The 22,727-nt window shown below is 39.6% G+C and overlaps 1 protein-coding gene and 1 long non-coding RNA gene across 2 annotated transcripts; one reads left to right on the top strand and one right to left on the bottom strand.

Moving 5' to 3' along the window:
- Nucleotides 1-2,714: 2,714 nt before the first annotated feature.
- Nucleotides 2,715-22,611, top strand: NT5DC3 (5'-nucleotidase domain containing 3). The gene is made up of 14 exons (XM_079304300.1): nt 2,715-2,954; nt 5,855-6,039; nt 8,830-8,904; nt 9,361-9,416; nt 11,572-11,662; nt 13,304-13,441; nt 14,741-14,801; nt 15,036-15,138; nt 15,279-15,380; nt 16,361-16,442; nt 16,777-16,863; nt 17,996-18,136; nt 18,497-18,561; nt 19,613-22,611. Exons 1-14 carry the CDS (start codon nt 2,762-2,764, stop codon nt 19,872-19,874), a joined length of 1,641 nt encoding a protein of 546 aa, XP_079160426.1. The 5' UTR covers nt 2,715-2,761; the 3' UTR covers nt 19,875-22,611.
- LOC306801332 lies at nt 17,352-17,986 on the bottom strand. The gene is made up of 2 exons (XR_013774062.1): nt 17,653-17,986; nt 17,352-17,608 (listed from the first exon to the last, which is right to left on the bottom strand). It is a non-coding gene; the product is annotated as an uncharacterized lncRNA (long non-coding RNA).
- Nucleotides 22,612-22,727: the final 116 nt, after the last annotated feature.

The raw sequence follows: 22,727 nt of genomic DNA, 5'->3' as shown, positions 1-22,727 counted from the left end.
ACAATAAAATGAGGGAAAGTCTGGATTCTTTTGTGCATTGTTTCATTACAGTTAGTCGTCTTTAGGATCAGTTAGACTGATCTGATTAAGAAGTATTTAAAGTGCCTGCAGGATCATATTTCATGGTAAGTGCCATTTTTAGAAAAAATTCTTGAATGTGACATCCTCTATTTCTGCACATTCTCTTCTGCTTAAATAAAAGCTGATTTAAGTACTGGAAGAAGGAATGTGGACCCCAAATAAAGGTAAATTAATTTCCACGTGTGCTCCTTCATTCCAGTTTATATATCACATATTTTCCAGTATTTGAGTCATTACTTGGAGACCAGCAGACACAGGAAAGAACAGAGTTGTCTGAAGTTGAGTTGTTTAACAACTTATTTTTAAACACCATTACCTCATGTTTTAGTTCTGTCCCTAGTCTCACTGCTAACACTTAGGCATTAATTTGATTAGTGAGAATAACTCGCTGGCCAAACACCCCGTGAAAGTTGCTTTAGCTCACAGAATTCCATTAAGAAAATTACTTCTTTTTATTTGTATTACATACATCAGGCACTAAAAAAACATATTGCCTGATAGGCAGGGAGAATGATCTTTTTATTGGTTAGACCTGGTTACCTGGGGACCTAAACTGTCTGCAGCAAAGATCAACAATTCTATCAACAATAATCATTTGCACATCCAAGGCTCTGTCTTGCACATGCTTGCAGAAGAAATAGAAGCATTAACATTCTAGTCTGATCATACAAAAAAGAAATTAATGTGAAAATTTAAAGCCTTGAGGTTTCAAGGGATGAGTGAGCGAGTGTTACAGAACACTGTATTGTTTTTTTTGCAGATTTCTATTAGACTTGTCTGACCTTAATGCCAGTGTCACAGCGAGGAAATATAAATCCCTGCCTCTGCAGTATTCTCTTGCTGCTTATGGCACAGCAAACAACACCTGTGTCAACACACTGACTGCTGGAAATATCTTCTTCATTACTGCTCCCTCTTGTATTATTCAGAATTCTTGTAGTTCTTCCTTGAGAATGCCTCACCTACCGCAGTGGTTATTGTTCACAATATTTATAGTCTTGGGACATGGAGACCAGACTAGGCTGTGTTCAGGAGAAGAACAATGAGACTTTTTCTATTAACTTATACTGAATTGCATGTGGGATCAATTAACCCATAGGTTGGATTAAAAAACCTGTCTGGTTTTTATATATTTCTGTTTTGTTGAAGGTGATGAAGAGTTGGGCTGACAAGAAAAACTACAATACTCTAGAACTATGCTGTAAATTCAAAATTACTTCTACCAAGTCTTGTAATTCCATAGATGACTTTTTTTTTTTTTGTAATTGTACATGGAAAATCTGATGCTGAAAGTTAAATGGGAATTTTCATTTTGTCTGCTGCAGGGTTCTGCAAAAATATTCTCAGATTAGAAACAGTAAAGAAGGCAAATACCAGATTAATAACTCTCTAGGGTGTTGTTTTTCATTTTACCTTCTGTTTTCTGAATATTGATGATCTTGTTCTTTGTTCCCAGAATTTATTGTGGTGGATTTGTAGTAATGCTTACTAGAATCACACACTGAAATGACAGTGCAATTAACATAAAGTATAATGTAGGAACTTTGATGAAATCTGTGTCTGGTCTCCAGCAATAACCAAGCCTGGGGAGTCCTTAGCAGATCAGACTTTTGCCAATCTCAGTTGTAATAATTGTACTGTCAGTCTAGAACTCAGCCTTGGTTGGAAGTATAGAACACATAGCTACCCGCTGACAGACAGTTTGAAATCCTAAGTTGATTACTTTTCTTTCAATTTTTTGTAGTTTTGCCTGTAAAAATAAGGTGAATTCCATTCTTTGTGAAAAAGGAAAAGAATTAGAATGTTCAGAATAGTATTTAGTCTGAAATATTTCAGTTTTGTATAGGATTGCTTTTTTTGAGATGCATGGGGACGAATGGCTGAGTAACTCCCAGATGTAAGTGGCAATGGCAGTGTAGATCTCCTTGAAATGATAACAAGTTGTATTCAATATTTACTGTACTGGAAAAAGACTACGTTCCTTTTGTTGCAAGAAGTTTCTGAGCAAATCAGAAATTCCGCATGTGGAGTTGTAACCAGTTCACTGAGGCAATGGTCTGGACTGGTTCCTCTTCATTATCTATTTTTTTTTTTTTTATTTCTCCAAGTATAATAGATATGGCTCAAGTTCTTATACTGCCAGAGTCTACAGCTATCAGTGGCTTGTGCTTCCCAAGGACACGAGGGGCTCCAAAACAGCAGTAGAACGTCTGTGTATTTTACTTGCAGCTTGTGTTTTGAGCTTACTTCGTTACAGATGTAAGCAGGTGCATATAGTACTTCAGCAGTGCAAGCGGGTTGGAGAAGTAAATATTTGCTGTTGATGCGGGGCTTGTGGTGAAAAAATCCCAGGCAGCTCCGAGCACAGCAGAGACCTGAGGAGCAGCAGAGCCATGAGGTCGGAGTGTATTCCCCCGGCAGCTCCCCTTGACCTTGCTCAGCAGCGCTGATCACACGGTGACGGTGGCTGGGGGGACGCTGCTTCCCCGGCCCCCGGGGCCGCGCTCCGCTCCTCAGGCTCCGCTCCTCGGTGCCGGGGCCGGGCCGAGGAGCCGTCGGGGCGGCCAAGCCCTGCCTCCCGCCGCTACCTGCGGGGCCGGGCCCGCCTCCCGGCCCGGGGCGGGGCCCGAGGAAGTGACTTCAGCCGGCGGCGGCGGAGCGGCTCGGCGGAGCGCGGAGCATGGCAGCGGTGGCGGCGCGGGCGCTGCTGGCGGCGGGCAGGGCGGGCGCGGGCGGGCGGCGGGGCCGCGTCCTGCCCGCCGCGGGCGCCGCTCCGCTCTGCACCGTGGCCCCGCAGCAGCAGCAGCAGCCGTCGCCCGACATGAAGAGCTACCTGTGGTCGCGCTACAAGGAGGCCAAGAGGGTCACCAAGGGTGAGCGGCGCCCCCTCGGCGGGCCGGAGGGAGCGGAGCCGTGGTGGCGGCCGGGAGCGGAGCAAGGGCGAAGCCTGTGGGGAGCGGGACGGGTCCGGGGGCCGAGGCGCGGCTCCGTGTGCTCTGCGCTGCCGTGTGTGCCCGGGGCCGGACCGGCGCACGGGGAGACCCTCACCCGGTGCGGCTGGGCTCCGCACGGCGGGGACACGGGCTGCGGGGCGGCTGTCCCTTCATCCTGCCCTCACACCAGCCGGGACACGGGCTGCGGGGCGGCTGTCCCTCATCCTGCCCTCACACCAGCCGGGACACGGGCTGCGGGGCGGCTGTCCCTTCATCCTGCCCTCACACCAGCCGGGATACGGGCTGCGGGGCGGCTGTCCCTTCATCCTGCCCTCACACCAGCCGGGACACGGGCTGCGGGGCGGCTGTCCCTTCATCCTGCCCTCACACCAGCCGGGACACGGGCTGCGGGGCGGCTGTCCCTCATCCTGCCCTCACACCAGCCGGGACACGGGCTCCGGGGCGGCTGTCCCTCATCCTGCCCTCACACCAGCGCCCGTCCGGGGCCGCCGCTGTCCGCAGCGCCTTTGGCACGGCGCAGCTTGGGCCGGGCGGAGTGGCAGGTTTTGGAGGTGTGTTGCATGTAGTAAAGCAAATGTAGAAAGAAAATCAAGCATTCCATGACCCTGGAAGCCTTGTTCTTCAGCTCAAAGTATAGGCAGAAACGTGTGCTAGCTCCTGCCCTTGCTCCGATGGGAAGAAAATTACCAAGATAGTACTTGAAAGAAAAAAAGGCAGTGTGTGTTCTACAATACCGAGTGGAAGAGCATGTCCTGTAGTGGCAGTGGATAATGCTTTAGATTGCATGTTTTGCCTTCAAAGAAAGAAATTTCTGTGTTTTCCTGCACTTAGGAGTCTTGAATGTGAGCTGGGACTTCACAGTGCTGGGTGCAAACAAAGCATTTGTGAATGTAAAATAGCGTCAGCATTTCAGAAGTGAAATTAAAAGCCATGTTAGTGATCTCGAGGGAGGTCTGCTTTAGAGGGTGAGATAAGGGGTAGGAAGAAGGGAAGTGCCTTTTATTTTGAATCTGTTTTTTCTTTTCCTGTTTTTGGAATTAACTTTCTGTTGTTCTGAACCACACCCAAATAATACTTAAGAGCTGGGGTAGAGTAATGTTGTGAGAAAGTAAGTTGGTCAGTGGGTGTGAGTTGGTGAAAGATGAGGCAACTGCTTCTAGAATATTTCAGGCTATTATATTACAACCTAAGTCACCCAATGGTTTCAAGTATATGTTATGTCTGTTAGTTAGGATGTTGAGATTGACAAGGCTACAAGGCTCTCCCGTTTTTTGACCCAAGGTTTATAGCACTTGTGATGTTGTCTGCTGGCCAGAATGCCTAATAGGTGCCAACTGTTTATGCTGTCTGTTTTCAGACAGCCACTAGTCAAGCTAGTTTTCAACTGAAGTATCTTTTTATCTATATATAGCTACACAAATATCTTTATTTTTAAAACAAGTGTTGACTCACCAAGCTGCAAAATTGACATTTGAAAAAATACTTTATAATACAGAAACTGATGTTGTAACGTGATTTTGGAAGTTGATTAAAAACTGTGCTTATGACTTCAATTTAGTTGAATGCTCTGTGGCCCTTCCTATAGAGTTGGAATATTTGCCTTAATTGTAGCATGTCAAATTGCATTTGATTTGATTGCTGGACTTGATTTGAAGTTTGGAATTAAACTCAGTGAATTTGCTTTTTCTCCCATCTTAAAAATTAAAAGACTTGGGTGGCTGCATCTGCCTTTTTGAGATATGGTGGAGCACGTAGGGATCTGTCCTCAGAGCTGAAGGTTTTGAGAGAAGCTTGATCAATTCCTTTTAGGCCTATGTAGAAAGTAACCAAACAACACACATACCCTTTAAACTCACCTTTCCAAGCACAGGTTTAAGATTAATGTTCCCTGTTTTTTTTTCCACTAGAGAGAAGTCTGGAGTATAAAGACAGTATATGAGAAATGAAGGGAGGAAAATATGCTCATGTTTTATGCTGCCAGGAGAGCAGCATTTAACCTCCTAATGTTGCTCTTTCAAGTTTTGTAAACAAGAAATATAAACACTCTCAATGTTTAATACTGACATTAGTGTGTTGGTCTTAAAGTAACTTGTTATGTCACAGTGTTAGTTTCCCAGTCAGTGTAGTTTTCCATCAACTATCAACAGAAACATACCCTTAAAAATGGAAGTGGTGCACACACTCTGTGTGTGTGTAGAAAATAAGCAGAATATTTTTGTTTTTTTGATTCTCTAGAAGGTTATTAAGCATAACAATGTGTATGTAATAGTTGTTATATATACAGTCACATGCAGTTTATTAGTTTAGTTGAAATTGATTAATGTGATAACCTTGAAATGGTGAAGCAAAAATTAAAGCAATATCAAATTAAAACAATGTCAGTTCTGCTTCAGGGGCAGGAGCTGGACTGAGTAATGGGAGGAGAAGACAAGGCTCCTAGGCTAGTAGTAGTAATAATACAATAATATTCTTCAACTCCAAATTAATTTTCAAAAACATTAATAAATGTGTTAATGGAGTTAGCAAAAAATTATGTCTGGTGTTCTCTGATAAGCAAGATGCCAAAATGCATCTTGTCTTCAAACTTGGACTGCAGAGAAAAGTGTACTTCAAATAAAAACTAGGGATCACCAGGACAAGTTAGGGACAGCATATTCAATAGCATTGTATTGTTAAGGGTTAGCTGGTTAGTGTGAATTACTTTGATAGTTTCCATCATAATTTATCTATATTTAGCAATTGCTAATGGATTTTTCTGTCTTTATTTAAATAAAATTACAAGGCTGGTATAACTTTTTTTTCCTCTCCCCTGTTCACAGAGTTGGTTCCTTCAATTATGAGTAACATGCTGAATCCAGATGCTATTTTTTCAAACAATGAAATGAGCCTGTCAGACATTGAAATTTATGGGTTTGATTATGACTACACCTTGGTCTTTTATTCTAAACATCTGCACACACTCATATTCAATGCTGCTCGAGATCTTCTTATTAATGAGCATCGGGTAAGTACAATTAATGGAATAACAATGCATTTATGAATAAAGGGTGTAATAAATAATTTTTGACTGAGAGTCATAAATCATCTTTTCGTGCCTCAGTCCTAAATTGGCTTCCTTAATAGCACATTTTGTACAACAGCTACATATGCACAACAGAAGCCCTGTTTTATTCTCAGCTGCAGTTTTGAGCAGAGAACAATCTGTTAAGGAATACAGTTATATTTGTCTTATCTTTTAATGTGGGCATATGGTTTGTTGTTTGTTCCTGATTATCATTTACTGGAGTCACATTAATAAATAAGAAGCTTAAAAGTTACCATTACTGTGTTTCATCCCTTGCTGTGGGTGCAGTGATTAATTTTTAGCTGGACTTCATAGCACTTGCACTGAGTGCTGTGTGTGTAGCTGGCGTTTTGGCTGCCTTGTTGAAGGGGCAGCCTGTGCAGTGATCAGAGCCTGGATACAAGGAAGTGTTCAGCTCAGAGCACTGCCCTTCTGCCTCTCCAAGCAGTGTTCTCTCCAAGCATCAGGGACCACTTGACATCCAGGCAGTTTGGAGCTGCTTGTTGTCTAGTTTGGGGATGGGAAAAGCTCCTGTGTGTCAGGTAGTGGAGGGGGACATGGGTGGCTTGGGAAAATACTTGGAGAAAGATTGAAAAAAAATCCATGGACTAAATGAATCAAGATTACTTAAACTGTAGGACTTGCAGGAAAGGAAAATACAAAAAGTCCATGGAGTATCTTAATAAAACTGCTTGTGTATTTTTATACAACCTAAATCTGAATGCGTGGTGTTACTCTCCTATTTGAATCTAAAGGTTAGGAGCTATATATAAACAGCTATAAATATCCTTGGAAGAGCAAACAAAACTTCATGGGTGCTACAAGCATATACAGCTTTATCCCCCTGCAATTTTGGCATTCTTTGTAGCAATTTCTGTGGGATATGTAAATATACTTTATTAAAGCTACATTTTGGAAAAAAAAACCTGTTACTGTAGGTGTCAAGATTAATTCTTGTAGACAAAAATTCTTAAGGTGTTCTGCCTTTACTATTTGAGTGGATTTGGGTACTAATAGCTTTTTTTTTTGTCTTGGTTAAAATCTCCTGAGTTCTACTAAATAAAGCTGTAATTACTTTTTGAGACAGCTTGGAATTTAGCTGCTTATGTATTTATTTTGCCTTTACCATTAGAAAAAGACCCTCTAGACAGTGTCCATTATGACTCTCTCAGCTCAAAAGATAGCCAGTTTTGCTCATGGCAGTAGGAGGTAATACATCATAAACTGCAAAATACTAAGAATTGTCCAGGAGAATAAACATCAATTTAATGCTAATGACGAGGAGGTAGCAGGTGTTCTATGTATGCTCTTGCTCCTGGGTTTATTTCTTTCCTGGTGCACTGGCCTTTTGCCTTTTTATCAGAACTGCTCTTTCACTCCAGTTCTATTTGCCCCTACCAAAAGTGGGGTAAGCAAACAGTACCATTTTTATCATTTCTTTGTTTGGTTTGCAAGGAAGCTTTGATTTGTATGCCAGGGTAAGCCCAGGCTTTTTTCTCGTATGTACTTGCATGTATCGAAGAGACAACTTTCTAGTAGAATAAATTAAAGTAGCAAGTCAAGTGTGCAGAAATTTGATAAAGTCAGAAATAAATTTCATGTGCATATTTGATGTGGTTGCTTTGGGGCACGTGCACGGTAGTTTTTAGTTGATCACATTCTGTATCATTCCCTGATGATTCCCCTTGTGCCTCTGCTTCATGTTCCCTGACCAAAGCTATGCCTCTTCCTACCTGTCTGTAGGTTTTTGATGCTGCTCTTCACTCAGATCAGTAGCCTGCCCCACAGTTTCTGGAAGTGCTAGTATAGGGGTGATAAGGCTGTTTTCTTTAGCTTAGATGCCTGTACTCAGTACAAATGCAATCTACAGCAGTTCCAGGGCAAGTCCTCTTCAGCAAGATAAGAACTTTGGGGGGAAATGACAGTTTATTTGTTATTTTATTTGTTATAAAGTAGCTAAAGGCTCTGTTGAAGCTGCATAATGCACTTTTCCCTGTGAAGGCTTGTAAATTAGCTATGTGTGTATGGAGACTGTTGTAGAGAAGATAAAAAACAATGTCAAGTCCTAAGACTGCTGTAACCTGTGAAGGATTGCCTTTCAGTGGCTTAATCTAAAATGATAATTTTCTCTGGCCTTGTTGAAACTATTGAAGCATTTCACCCTTTAAAAACAAGTGAACAAAACCCTTAGCCCAAGACATGAGCCTAACATCTCTTTCCATGGCAACCTGTGTTTAAAGAAGGACAAGATTACAGTTGACTGAAATCAGGCTTGTACTGAAAAACATTAGATTACAGCTCACACTATATAATGGTGTGAGCTACCTACCCTATATAAAAAGAACCTGAGGCAAGAGTACATGACAGACATTTAGTTCATGTGCATGTCTGAATGATTTTTTTTCAAGAATGTATTAAGAGTATATTAAATTAATTTTTTTTGAACTAGAGGCTAATGTTCAAAGGTAATCATTACAGACTACCTGCATGTCCAACTTCATGTACCAGGATGGCCTTAGATTTAAAACAATGACCTTGGATTTTGGAAAAAATGTTTGACTTGTCTTGCAGACGTATATTTCTGCAAATCTCACCTACCTATGAAAAATTCTTCTAAGTGATTGCAGCAAATGAGAAGCATAGAACACTTAGGCTTTTAAAATTCTTCAGAAACAATTTTTATTGTTTTGGTTGTGGTTTTAAAATCAAATAATTGCTCTCTTTTCTTAGTATCCTGCAGAAATAAGAAAATATGATTATGATCCCAATTTTGCCATCAGAGGGCTTCATTATGATGTGCACCGGGTATGTATAAATAACTTTGTGATGAATTATGTAGTGCTGAGAACCTAGCCAAAGAAAATAGAGAGCTTTTAAGCCTTTCAACTTTTCACTCTGCCTTGATGTGTAAGGATTTTGTTTCATCTTTTTCTCTTTAATAGCAAATATTATAAGTGTTACTATTATTACTGTTATTATTATTGACATAATAGTAATATTTTTAAAAATGGCTTTTAAGTAGAACATGTTTTGAGCATTTTGTCCTCATGGTGGGTGGGGAAAGGTAAGTTAGGGTGCAACAGGGTAAAACTAGGCAAAAGTCATTGATAAAGGTATTTTGGAAGCTGTGAAGGAAGTTGCAGGGAGAGGGCTCAGGTGTTCTTGAGGAGAAAGGTTGTAGATAAAATTGCTTTGACTTTTGTAATTTCATGTCAAATAGTTGAAGTGATAAAAACTTATATTCTGTTTTTTACTTGCAAGGCATTATTAATGAAGATCGATGCTTTTCATTATATTCAGCTGGGAACAGTTTACAGGTGGGTAAAGTTATTTTTTTCTTTATAGTAACAATATATGCTTTTACTTTGTGTGTCTTTTAATTGCATTTATTAGTGTACAGCTCGGATTCTTGCCGGGAGCTGTGCCCGGATGAGCACAGACATGAATGGGCACTGCAGCCTTGCTGGAAGGGGTTTTCTTTGCACCTCTGTGTGTACACACAGACATGTACACATCTGCTGCCTGATCCAGCACAGCTGATTCCCCAGTCCAGCCCTGGGAGAATTGGCAAGCTGGTTGGTCACATAGTGCTGACTCACTTTGTTTCCGGCTGTTAAATTGTGCTGAAAGACATCTAAAAATACCCTGATGTCTTGTCTGCTGTTGCTTTCTATGTAAATAATTGTCACAGAGTGCCTGATAGCATGACTTTGGTGTGGTTGTGGAGACACTTGTGAAGTCCTGCCATGTTTGCATGGAGCTTTTAAGTCTGGACACATCAACCAAATCAAGCTTGCACCGCACTTTGTATCAGATTTTAAGTTAGACAAGAAGCCAGGCCACCTTTCTTAAAGTCATTGGACAAAAAGACTTTGACCCAAATTTATTCTGTTGCACTCTTTAGTTATTTTACCCCACCCACCATGAGGACAAACACACAAATTTGGGTCCAAAAGGGGATGACCTGGAAATGATGGTTTGGATCAGGCCTTCACACTGTTTCCCCAAACACCTGTATAGGGATGAGGGGAGGAAAAGAGAGGCTGAAGACCATAAGTGCTGATGTCAAGATGATGTGTGGTTATACAGCTGTGAACTGTGTAAAGACTGTGAGCCTTGTGGCAATATACAGCTTTGCCTAGGCAGTCATCTCTCCACTGTGGTTTTCCCATTGTCCTGTGTTGATCTGTGCTTAAGTAGCTTCTGATGCACAAGTTTCCTCTAGCTGTATTTAAGTAGCACTTGGTGTAGCTGTCTCCAGACCAGAAGGTACCTCCTCAGTTCTGATGATGTTACTTAGTATCTGGCTTATATTTTGGTTGCATTTCTTTGTGTTTTCTGTGGTGGAGGGGGTGATACTGAACTCTGTATGTTACAAAACCCAAGTATTATCTGCCCTGTTGCTGCACAAGACCAACTTAAATGCTGGAGTTCTGCCAGCAGCAGCTCAGAGTTGTGTCCCAGTTGGTGTGGGGAACGAAGTGCAGTAAAAGAGCTGGTTGATGTGGGACTCTGCCACCACAGAGAGCCTGGGTGAGTCCTTTCCACTGCAAACTGGTATGGACTCTAATCACTGAAAGCACTAGGCTTGTCAATCAATTTATTTTTATTTTAGTGCCTGGAGACACTTCTTGGTCAGACCAAGAAAGGGGGCACTGAAATAATGGTCTGTTTTACAAGGCTGTGAAACACCATAAGTAAGTTTGGAAAAAGGAGACCAGCTGATCTGGTTTGCATTAATTTTTTTAAAATCTTGAGTAAAATCTCAACACTTCTGTGGCCTCTGATGAGGATGTTTGCATACCTGCAGTCTTTTAGATGCTTTAGTGCAAGATGCTTGATGCTGTAAAGATTCAGAAGCAAACGAAAGTCTTTGCTCTCTTAATAGTTGCTAACTCTGGGGAGATGTTCTCTGCTCCACATTTGTTGTTATATTTGAATGTTTAAATTATCAACCATCCTTCAAGTAATTTTAAATTTTGGGAAACTGAACTGGTCATACAGTTTAGAAGGAATTCTTATTGAGTTAAAGGTTGTGTATATTTTTCTTTCCTTTAAGTCTTCAAGGTCATGCTGCAGAATAACGTGGTTTAAATGCTATCATATCACCAATACTGTAGGAAAGAAAAGGCAGTGTGAGGAATTACTTTGTGTTAAGAAATGAGAAGTTCTAACCACTTCTTAAAAAAACCCTTGAGGCATAGCTCTAATGGAGACTAATAAGCTTTTTTCCCATAAGAAAGTAGAAAGGATTTTAAATTGTAATGTGTTCTGTGTGAATGAGTCTGTTAAAATGTTACTTGTTTGATAAAGGAAAGATGCGGTTTTAACTTACCAAAAAAAAAAATAAATGTTCCTGTGACATTATTAGTGTTTTAACAGGATCCAGATCTAAATGTTAATCTGTCAGAGTTTGGTGATTACTGAAAATTTTAATCTGACTTTTGAACTAAAGCTAGTGTTGTTTTCCAGAGGCCTCAGTGTTGTCCCAGATGAAGAAGTCATTGCAATGTATGATGGCTCCCATGTCCCTTTAGAACAAATGAGTGACTTTTATGGAAAGGTAAAAGCACAAACTGGTCTCTAAAATTAGTTGGTTGTGTGTGGGTTTTTTTGTGGTTTTATTTTTTTTTGGTTTTTTTTCCTCCATGAGTGTAGAGGTTTAAATTTTGTTCTTGTTATAACTAGCAGTTATATTTTCTCAATATATGGTTGACTTTAGTTTAGTGCTGTATGTGAAATACATGAAGTGACAAATGACTTTTCGTTCTCCTGCTTGGTGTAGTTTCTTCTGTTTCCTTACCAAGTCATACAGACAGAGTGGTAGAACACAGAAAATCAAGTGACTTGCTCAGTGTTGCACACAGGATCTGATAAAGGTTGGGAAATGAACCATATCTGGTTCATGTACTTTACTTTTTTCTGGTGTAGCAGCAAGTAAATGTTTGGAGGCAGCTCCTGCATGCAAGCTGGCAGAGTGACAGTAAGAGGATTTGACAAAAGATGAATGATGAAAGATGACACTTCTAAGTTAAATCCTGAACTTGGTGGAGAAGGTTGAATTTTCCCTCTGGTGGGTTGCTTCCTCTTTTCCAAATGAAGGATGAAGCTGACTTTTTGCTAAAAAGCCAAGTTATTTCACCCCTTTTATGTACAGATGTTAATTTCATGTTGACTTGAAAAGCCCTTCTTTGTGATGTGGAACATTTTATTTGTTCTTGCACTTGTTCTTATTTTAAGGGGCTGAATTCAGAATTCCTGAATCTAGCCTCTGCAGGAGTTGTGAATATCACTCTGGCATTCCCAATGGGATGCCTTGGTCTGTTTAGATCTGTACTTTGATCTTGGAAAGGACAGTGACAGGACAAGAGGCAAGGGACACAAACTTGAAACACAGGAGGTTTCCTCTGAACATCTGGAAATGCTTCCTTTGCTGTGAGGCTGGCCTAGCACTGGCACGGGCTGGTTGCCCAGGGGATTGTGGACTCTGTTGTTGGATACTCAGAAGCCACCTGGACAAGGTCCTGGGCACTGGCCTTGCTTGGGCAGGAGACTTGGACAAGAGGATCTCCAGCAGTCCCTTGCAACCTCTGCTCTGTGTTACTCTGGTTCTGGGCTTCTTGCTTTACTTACCTTCTTATTGGGAGTTGTTTGGGCTGCATTTGCTGCTATATAATGAGATTCTCTACTTTTGTGAAACATCACTATTGTTACAGCTTTAACAGAGTAGAAATCTCTATTGCTGTGCTAGGATTTGTAGATTCTTGCAACTTTTTATTATCTCATTTCAAGGAGATAAATTGTTTTGCAATCCTAATTAGTATTCCACTTCCTAAAAAACCCCACCAAACTAATAAGAAAACCTCCATCCCTTATTCATCAGTGGCTCTTGTTTGCAGATGTGCAGACTTCTAGTGAAGGACTTCTCTTGACTTTAGCTGAGCACTGTCTTCTTTTTTTCAATTAACATGCTGCTCTTAAGAGTGATGAGTTGGATTTATTTGGAGAATTAATCACAATACTTTTGTTGAAGATAACTTTATTGAAAGTCTTAGCTGAAAAACAATCTAGCAATGTGAATAGGAATGGCAAAAGCTGAATATCTGCAACTAAGCTGAAGTGTTTACACTGAACAAATGAAAGTGTTCTAATCTGAGAAATGCCTGACTTTGTTTTTATTTTCTTTTTCTTCCTACCATTCTAGAGCTCACAAGGAAATACAATGAAGCAATTCATGGATATATTTTCCTTGCCAGAAATGACACTCCTTTCTTGTGTGAATGAATATTTTCTGAAAAACAACATAGACTATGAACCTGTTCATCTGTACAAAGATGTCAAGGTAGATGTCAAGTTTGAAGATTTTGATAAACTTATATATTTGTGTGTAAACTTGTATATTTCTCTGTGAGCACTTCAGGAAGCTTTCATTTGTTATGCCAGCCTCAGTGAAGTACCTCACCTTAGGTTTTGTATGGAGTAATTATGGGTATACAACAGTAAAACCATAAGTAAAATTAGGGTAGAGCTTGGAAACAAATAAACTGAAATTTGTTTGAAAGCTGGCATTCTAGGGCTATTGCTCTTTTTATAGGTTTGAGGGGTGAGTAGGGGGAAAGCGAAGATCTTGTAAGGCAATAAAAGTTCTTTTGATTATTATTTGAACACATCTTCTCACTATCAGGGATTTATCAGGCTATATGGAATGTAAGAGGTTACAGGGAAATCCAGTTTAGAGCTTTCATTTTGGCTAGTGTACAATCATTTGTTATCTCTATATACTTTTGAATTATTTGTTTTCCCTGTTTACCTCTCTTTCTCCTCCAGAAAAGCTCTAGTACTAGTCTAGAGTAATTTGACCCTCTTGATTGCTTGTCATGTGTCCTGCAGAGGAGATAATTTTATGTCATGGTTATGTAACATAGAAAAGGCCAGTTCTTGTGATTTCTCTGGTGTGTAGAAAAATTTTTGTACTACACAGCATTGCAAGCATTTTGGAAACCCTATAGTGGTATTTTTTGAGGATTTTGAGGACATATCCTGTGTTAGTACCAAAATGGCACTATCACTGTTCTAGGCAAAGTTTCTGGAGCAGAGCTGGATCAGGAGAGCTGTTTAATCCCTCCAGAGCGCCTTATAAGTACTTTTTTTCAAACATTTAGCTTCTTTCATCTCTTAATAAATTTCTTATGTAAATAATCAGGGCATTTGGGAGTGACTAATCTAAAATCTGTCAGATATACAAGTATTTTTTTTGTAAGGAGAAAGGAATGTGTTCTGCTCCAAAGGTCACTAGAAATCTGTGATGACTCTGCTTCTGCAGAGGGCTTTCACCCCACCTCACCCTCCTGAGCAACTCTTCACAGTTATGGAAAACAGCCCCTCTGCTATATAGTTTTGTACTTTCCAAAATTATGAAGTTAATTTCACAGAGGACAAGCTTAGTCTTTGTCTAGTGGTGACATCATATATACATATATACCTACATACATACATAAATATAATTAAATTGCACATTATATGGCCTTTCTGTAAAATTGGAAATGTTAAGAGAGGAGTTGTTTTAAAAAGAAATTGCCACTGCTGTTTGGTGAACACTTGAAAAGGCAAAGTTCTTTATTGGTCATTGCTTTCCTTACAGGATTCCATTAGGGATGTTCATATCAAAGGGATAATGTACAGAGCAATTGAAGCAGATATTGGTAAGTATTACTGGTATAATCTATCAAAGCTTTTCTTACTGATAGTATATGATTTTTCTGGCTTCTGTATTTAAAGATAACAAATTCTAAATTTTTAAAATTTGTAAGAGTTATTCTCACTTGTCAAAGGTGTGTTTAAGTATAACCTTGTGTTCTGAACTCTTGGTTGAATGCTTCCCAAGTTTTTCACAAGAGTTTTCTCAATTAATGCTGTGTTTTCCACAATCCTCACAGAGAAATACATCTGCTATGCTGAACAAACCCGTGCAGTGTTAGCAAAGCTGGCTGATCATGGCAAGAAGATGTTTCTCATCACGAACAGTCCCAGCAGCTTTGTGTAAGTGAGCAGTTGTTTGCTGTTTAACTATGCATTCTTAAAGGATGGGGAAAATGAGGGTCTCTGGTACAGTTCATTTTATTGCACAGGCAGCTGCACTTTGCTGCCCTTCATTGTTAATATCCCTCTGTCATTTTCAGGGACAAAGGCATGAAGTTCATTGTTGGCAAGGACTGGAGGGATCTTTTTGATGTGGTCATTGTCCAGGCAGAAAAACCAAACTTTTTCAACGATAAGCGAAGGTGAGTGTTTAGTCAGTAAAGAATGATTCAAGCAGCTCTTCCATATAAGGCTGCAGAGTGTGTTAGGAAATATTTTGGCTGCAAAGTAAAATGAAATCATATTTGATGAAATCCTGGGTAAGGTCATTATGAAATGCAGCAACACCCAATGCTGAAGTTTAAATATTTACTGTTTCTTCCTAAGGAAGTTCTAGGAGCTGTCACAGGTCTACTGGAGTGACTTAGGGCCGCAGAAGCTGCTTTTAGCATCTTATTTGCATGTTGGTGAAGTGTGCTTCTTTCCTAATAAACATGAGAAATCTTGATGCCTTTCAAATCAGACCCTTATCTGGAAATGTCTTCCATTGCTTCTGAGTATTTTCTTTTTTTCTTCCTCACACATGATATTTAAAAGGCATCTGTCTGGCTAACAGACTTGAATATTTGGACTAGCTGTGATTAAGTAAACACATTTCTAATGTGTATGCCCTACTTTTAACCTTGAAAAAGACCTGTTCCTTTATGTGTGCTTATGATTTGAAAGTGAGATAGAGGGAGGTGGCATTATTTTTCCTTTACTTTTTGCATTTAATTTAAAAAAGATCTTTATGCTATATGTCTTGGCCCCAGTCCTGTGCTCTCTCATCTTCAGTTGTCCAGATGTGCAGACTGAGGGATCTGTTTTTTTTGTGTTCCCTCCTCCTTAGTGGCAGACAGCTCACACTATTTCTTTCCCTCTGCCTGGGGTCCCTGCCTTACTTCTCAGCAGTTGTTCTCAAACTGTGTTTATAAATGTCACAGGTATACTGGAGAGTTACATATCTTTTCACTGGTCAGAGTGGAAGTTTTAGAGCTTTGCTTTTTCTCTTAGAAAATTCAGAAGATAGAGAGGTTTTTTTTTTTTTCCTTTTGAGAGATGAATATTTTCAATGTTAGGACTTTAATTTTCTAGGAAGTGTCAGGATTTCTACAGCAACATAACAATTGCATATCTGTTCTAGACCATTTCGGAAGGTGAATGAAAGGGGAGTCTTGCTCTGGGACAAGATTCACAAGCTGCAGAAAGGCCAGATTTACAAACAGGTATGCTTTCAATGGATTCTTTCTGTTGAAATTTCATACCTATTTCCTAGAATCCCACACTTCTTTGGATATAAAGGCTTCTAAAATGCAGATGCATTCTTTAAGAGTTATTTTAATGTCTGAAGTTGTACAAATTCATTGTTGGTATTATATGTTCTTGTCTCTTGAAGTGCTACTATCACTGAAATCACTTGTAAAATTTGGGATTCATAGTGTATGAACTGAGGACAAGATTTGTGATATGAAATATTTTTAATGGTGTAGTAAGTTCCTTTTTCATGCCTGTGAAGGTGCAAGGCACATGCTGCTACAATGTCTGTCATTGTTTCTGCAGGGTAACTTGTATGAATTTCTGAAGCTTACTGGCTGGAGGGGCTCCAAGGTTCTCTACTTTGGTGACCACATATACAGTGACTTGGCAGTAAGTAGTTTGCTTTCTCAAAATCAGAAAAATTATGAGGCTTTTATGTTAGTTTTTCTCCCTTCCTTCCCAGTTATTCAATGTAACACTCTTTAATTTAAGATTCTAAAATAAAACGAAAATTAGTGGTTAAGCCATATTGCTTTTTTTTATTCCCCAGCGAAGAACCTTGGTGCTGTAAAATGCCAACCATATTTTCCACCTGACTTGTAGCATTTAAGTTGTTTACTAGCTGTGGTCAGGAATGTGTGAGGTTGCATTCCTGATCCAGATACTGATTGTGTCAGATGTAATAGAAAGTAAACACAGATATCCAAGCGTACAGGATATGCCTGACTTGGATGACAGCTGAATGATCTTCTGTTTTGAGTGCAGGAAGCAGTTTTGCCAGCCACTAATTGTGAATGTTCTTCCCAAGTCCTTGCTCTGATTTGTATCCCCACCCTCTAGGATTTGTTTGGTTTTTTTTGCCACCTTATGAACAAATGCTCTGTTAAGTGTTACTTTAGGGTAAGTGACAACCACTCGGCTCTTTTGTAATTGATTTATTATGAATGCCTGGATGTGAAGTTTCCACTGCCAAGCTTTGGTAATTTGCAGCAGCAGCAGGTGTTAACATTTTCCCCTCAGTCTGCTTTTAAAAAGAACAGTAACATTGTGTGCTCCAGAAGATGGAGGTCCAAAAGGAGGATGCAACTCTGTTCTGCTCTGGTCCAATGGAGAGGAGAGCACAGGTGGCAGCTGCCTTGTGTTGTACCTGTCAATACAGGTGGGGCTCCTGGCCCCCACACTGTCAGCTGAGTGTGTGGGTAAAGAGCACAAACCCAGCACACAGTTCCTCCAGGTGCTGCTGGCAGCAGCAGAGCTCTCATGTGCAGAGGCATTTCCTGCTGTTTGTTTGAAACCTAATGAATTAGTGTTTATTTGTGAGTGCTTGTGTGATTTGATGCTTAATCTGAAATGGAATTCTGTTGTCCATTGGCACAGTTAAATTCCACTGTTCCATACTTTTGTTTGTATGTAAAAACCAATTAAGTTAGTACTGTTTTGGGATAAACAATAGTCATATTCTTTTCTTTTAAGTAGTTCTTTTTGAGGCTAATATCTGCATTTTGTAATTCTTGGTAAATAGGACTTGACCCTGAAGCACGGCTGGCGCACTGGTGCGATTATTCCAGAATTGCGATCAGAGATTAAAATCATGAACACAGAGAAGTACATTCAAACCATGACCTGGCTGCAGACCTTGACAGGATTATTGGAACACATGCAGGTTTGTGCTCAGTGTGTGTGTAATCAGCTCTGGAGAGCCAGAGGGATCCAGCCAAGTTTCTAAATGCTGGATGTTGATGTTTGCAAGTGCTTTCAGTCTTGCTGAAGTGTTGGGCTGTAGATAAATGCAATTGTTTGTGTGGTTGGTTAATAGGAGTTTTCTCAACATCTTGTCCTGTTTCTCCATTGGTTAGCCTGGATCAATTCCTGCTTTTGGTTGTTTAAAATGCACGTGGATAAGTTCTGTATATGGATCTCTGAACTGTTGCTTGTGTCCTGATAGCTGATAAGGATTTATTAATAGAAAGGCTTATTTACAAAGTTATCCTTAGTTACAGGTTATCCATACTTTACATTTCAGGTTCACCGTGATCCTGATTCCCAAATGATTTTAGAAGAATGGAAGAAGGAAAGAAAGGAAATGAGGTAAGACACAGGGGATGAAGAATTTGAAGTATGCTTTGGTAGCCAAAGGATCTATGCAATGTCTTCCAGGGGTTTCTTTGCAATTTCTTCCCATCCCTGGTAGTTACAGACATTATAAAATACTTTTAAAGCAATATTCTACCTGTCCCTTGGGCAGCCCTTCTCCCCTCTGAGCCCTTTTCCCTGTTTGCTATCTTTAGAGCATATGTAACTTTGCTAACGTGGTATCAAATCCCTTTCCCTCTCATTTTGATTCTTCTGTCCCTCTGTGTTCAGCTGTCACTCTTGATTACACAGCTTTTGCACAAATAAAAAAATTATTTCTTTGTCAAGACTTGGGTCACTTTTCTAGGTTTTTTATGTAGTTTCTGCAGATTATGTGTAACACATGGAAATACATGGAATACATGGAGACTGAGTTCTGCACTAGATTGGATTTAGCAGTAGATTTATCACAAAAATAGGTAATAGGGCTAGAAGTCCTAATCTATTATCATGAAGGAGAAATCCCTAAACACAGGGGGTGTCAGGTGCACAATTTTCAAGGCCAGCAGCTGTACCACCAACAGCTTTCCCCAGAAATGTGGGAATAAATGAAATGGGAATTATATTTGGTAGTGATTAATGCCCAGAACTTAATTCCAACATGTGTTTAAACTTTTTGTGTTCATTATGCCAAATCTTTGACTTTTCTTAAGAAGTCTTTTATCTTTGGAACATTGGTGTCATTAGTATTTAGATAAAGGCAAAAATCTTTCACAATCACTAGCAAAGAAGGCTTGAGATATGTTTCTGATATCACAAGCAACTTATCTCTAGTGGGAGATGTGTGAAGTTCTCCACAACTGTGATTTCTAGACCTGGTTGTATATGTGCAAGAGGTAAAAAACTTGTGTGGCACATTTTGGTGTTTTGAAGAACATTGGCAAGACAATAATGCACAGAACAGGTCTTAGGATCTGCCTGCTTCAGGTTATGGATGCCAACTGGTGAAGAGATGTGTGCAGGTCTGTTCACTTTGTTGCCTTTGTTTTGTCTTTTTGGGGGACAGGGAGATGAACAGGAATTTCTTCAATGCACAGTTTGGGAGCATATTCAGAACTGATGAGAATCCAACTTACTTCCTGAGACGTCTCTCTAGATTTGCAGATATCTACATGGCATCTCTGAGCTGTCTCTTGAACTACGAACCCGATTACACGTTTTATCCAAGAAGGACTCCTTTGCAGCATGAACTTCCTGGCTGGTCAGACCAGCTGTGCACTGGTACATTCAGAATACCTTTCCTACAAGAGACAGTTCAGGTCAAATAAACTGATGGTGGCTCATTTCTAAAATGGACAAATATCTGTTGGTTTCATTGAATGTACTTGTATTTTATTTAAGTCACTTAAATCTGTTACCTTGGTTTATATGTATTTCATACATATCTCATGAGCTTTGTACCTGTGTTTCTCCTCTCCTGCTCGGATATGTGAAAACTCCTCTTACACACAGATGAGATGATGGACTGCCAAACTAGTAGTGGGCCAGGAGGGAGGGCACATCTGAGGGAGAGGACTGCTGGTGTTCTGTGGTGGTTATTTTTGCTCATTCATTGAAAACTTTAATCTGCAGCCTTGTGGTTTACAAAGAAATACCAGGATTCTCTCCTCTGGCCCTTTTCAGCACTCCAGCTGGAGCCTGTGATGGATCTTGGCACAGAAGAACTTAAATCCAGTATTGATAATTCAGTGATACAAGTTAGTAACCAGCTTTGGGGTGAGACTGAGAGGAATGGTCACACTTTGTACCTTTCCTTGCTGCTACAGATGGAGCCTTACCTGTGAGGGGCTGAGGGCTGAAGTGTCCTGGCTCTGCTGCACTGGCTCAGGCTCCCAGGCTCTTTATCCTGTCAGAGCAGTTTCTGTTCTTGCCATGTCTGTGCTTGGCTGCAGGTAGACCTGAGCCTAAAACTGAAACTTGCAGTAGCTTGCTTCAGCTTCCTTCTCTTTAACTTTTAGGTACCTTTTTCTTTTGAGTTTCAGAACACTTCAAGTATGTACTCTCTAATAATAGTCATTTTGCATTTCAAAGTGGAGACAGATCTCTCTTTACAGAAGAGATCTGTAAAGAGTGGAGACAGATCTTCAGATCAGGCTTTAGTTTGATCCTAAATGCTGCTTTTAAAGATTTAAACAGTGTCTTATTCCAGTGGTATGCCATGTGGCTTTGCTGTTCCCTAGGAGAGAATGTATTTCATATAGCCTTCAGTAATGGACTTCTACAGTCAAAAGTAACCACGCACAATGGGCAAAGGACTTCAAGGAAAAATTAAGACATGAGAAAGTGAAACCCAGAGTTTTCTGATGATGTGTTTTTAGCTCAAGCCCTGAAAGCTAAATTAGGAGTGGTACACACTCGGAATAAAGAAAGATAGTTTTGGTATAGATTAGAAGCTTTATTTAATTACTTTTATTGAAAGTAATGCATGAGCACAAACTCTGGGTAGCATATGTGTTTCAAAGATTTGAGCTGAAAAATCTGTATTTTGCACAAGGAAAACATCTGTTGATGTATTTCCTCAAAGAGGCACTTTATAGAACTGCTATATAGTTGTTTTTAAATAAGAATTGTTTCCTTTCTCTGTATCCAAAGGAAATGCTTGTTTTTTTAAAGTGGTGCTTCCCACCCCAGCCACTTTAGAAGGCATAATATGATTAATAATTTTCAAATTTTAGTTATTAAAGGCTTGTTTTTTAAAAGCATGTGATTAACAAAACATACAGCATTTGGTATTCATTTTGGGATATCACTTGCTTTATATCATGATTGTCAGGCAAACAAACTTTTGTTGACCAAAAGTTTTCTGGTTTGGTTGGTTTGTTTGTTTTTTTAACCTGTCTGTATGTGCAAGTACCTGGATTGAGTTTCATATACAGTGATGTTTCATGTTTTTAAAAGCATGTTTGCAAAGTAAAGAATGTATTCTAATTTAGCCTGCACAATTTTGTAAGTAGTTTTCCTGTATGCTTGAAATCAGTATGAAGTTCTCAGAGGTGGTTTAGATTTTATGATTTTCCTATACTCCTATTTCAAACTTGACTGAAGTGTGTGATTTAAACACCCCTGTGTTTAAACAGATGAATAAACTTGAAATGAGTGAGTTCATCTGTCCTTCTTGTTTTGCTGGAATCAAAAGATGACATGTTGCAGGAAGTTAGTTTGACTGCAAATCAGCAGAAGCTGATACGGTGGGGCAGTGCAAGAAATATTTAGCATAACTTGATAATGAAATGCAAAGATGGGAATATCCTGATTTGCCTTCAGTTCTTAATCCTAATGCTCAGCTTCAACTGAACTTGGTGTTACGTGTGTGCAGCACCTCTCACGCTCCAGAGATTTCAATGCACTCTAAAAAGAGACCCACCCAAACCACTGTACATCCTGTGTTAAGCAGGAACAGTTTAATTGGCTTGGATGGTTTATTATGCACAAAATGCATGTTTTGTTTCAAGATTTTCTTTGCTCACTCTTCCTTTCTTTTAAGTTATAAATCAAACTTCTCTACCAAGCTATATTGCAACAGCCAACTGAAGTAAAATATTGTTTATATTGCACGACTTGTTGAAATAAACAATGTTGCATGAAAAAAATTTAATTACTGAAGGGTTGTGTTTCTTTAAAATAACCCAACTATATATAATATAAATTTAAGTGAGAATATTCAAGTGTATTATTTATTTTTCATGCTAAAATGCTGCTTTTAACTTTTAAAAATGTCTTGTATTTTTAGAATTATTTCATCTTGAAGCTCTCTGCATTACTCATTTTAACCTTGTGCTACTGATTTCAAAGAGATTTTTAGGCATGTTTAATGGGCAATGTCAACTAATTTTGGGAGTCTGGTTCATTTGAGCACCAAAGCAAGAAGAAATTTTTGTTCTGGTCTATGAAAAACACAGAGCTGAATAGCCTGTCAGTAAAAAAGAGTTTAATGAATGCTGGAGCTTTTTTTTTTCGTGATAAAAATATTTAGTGATTATTATAAAAATAAATGCTTGGACTTTATCTTCTGGCCTCTGTGAACCTTAATATTTTGATTGACTAGGGAGAAGGAAAGAACATGAGTTGTATTGATTGCAGAATTCTGTGGGGAAAACTCTCCTAGATGTGTCTGTGTGTGC

The sequence above is a fragment of the Erithacus rubecula genome (assembly GCF_903797595.1).
Source record: "Erithacus rubecula genome assembly, chromosome: 4".
Lineage (NCBI taxonomy): Eukaryota > Metazoa > Chordata > Aves > Passeriformes > Muscicapidae > Erithacus > Erithacus rubecula.
This window is presented reverse-complemented; position numbering and strand designations above follow the sequence as displayed.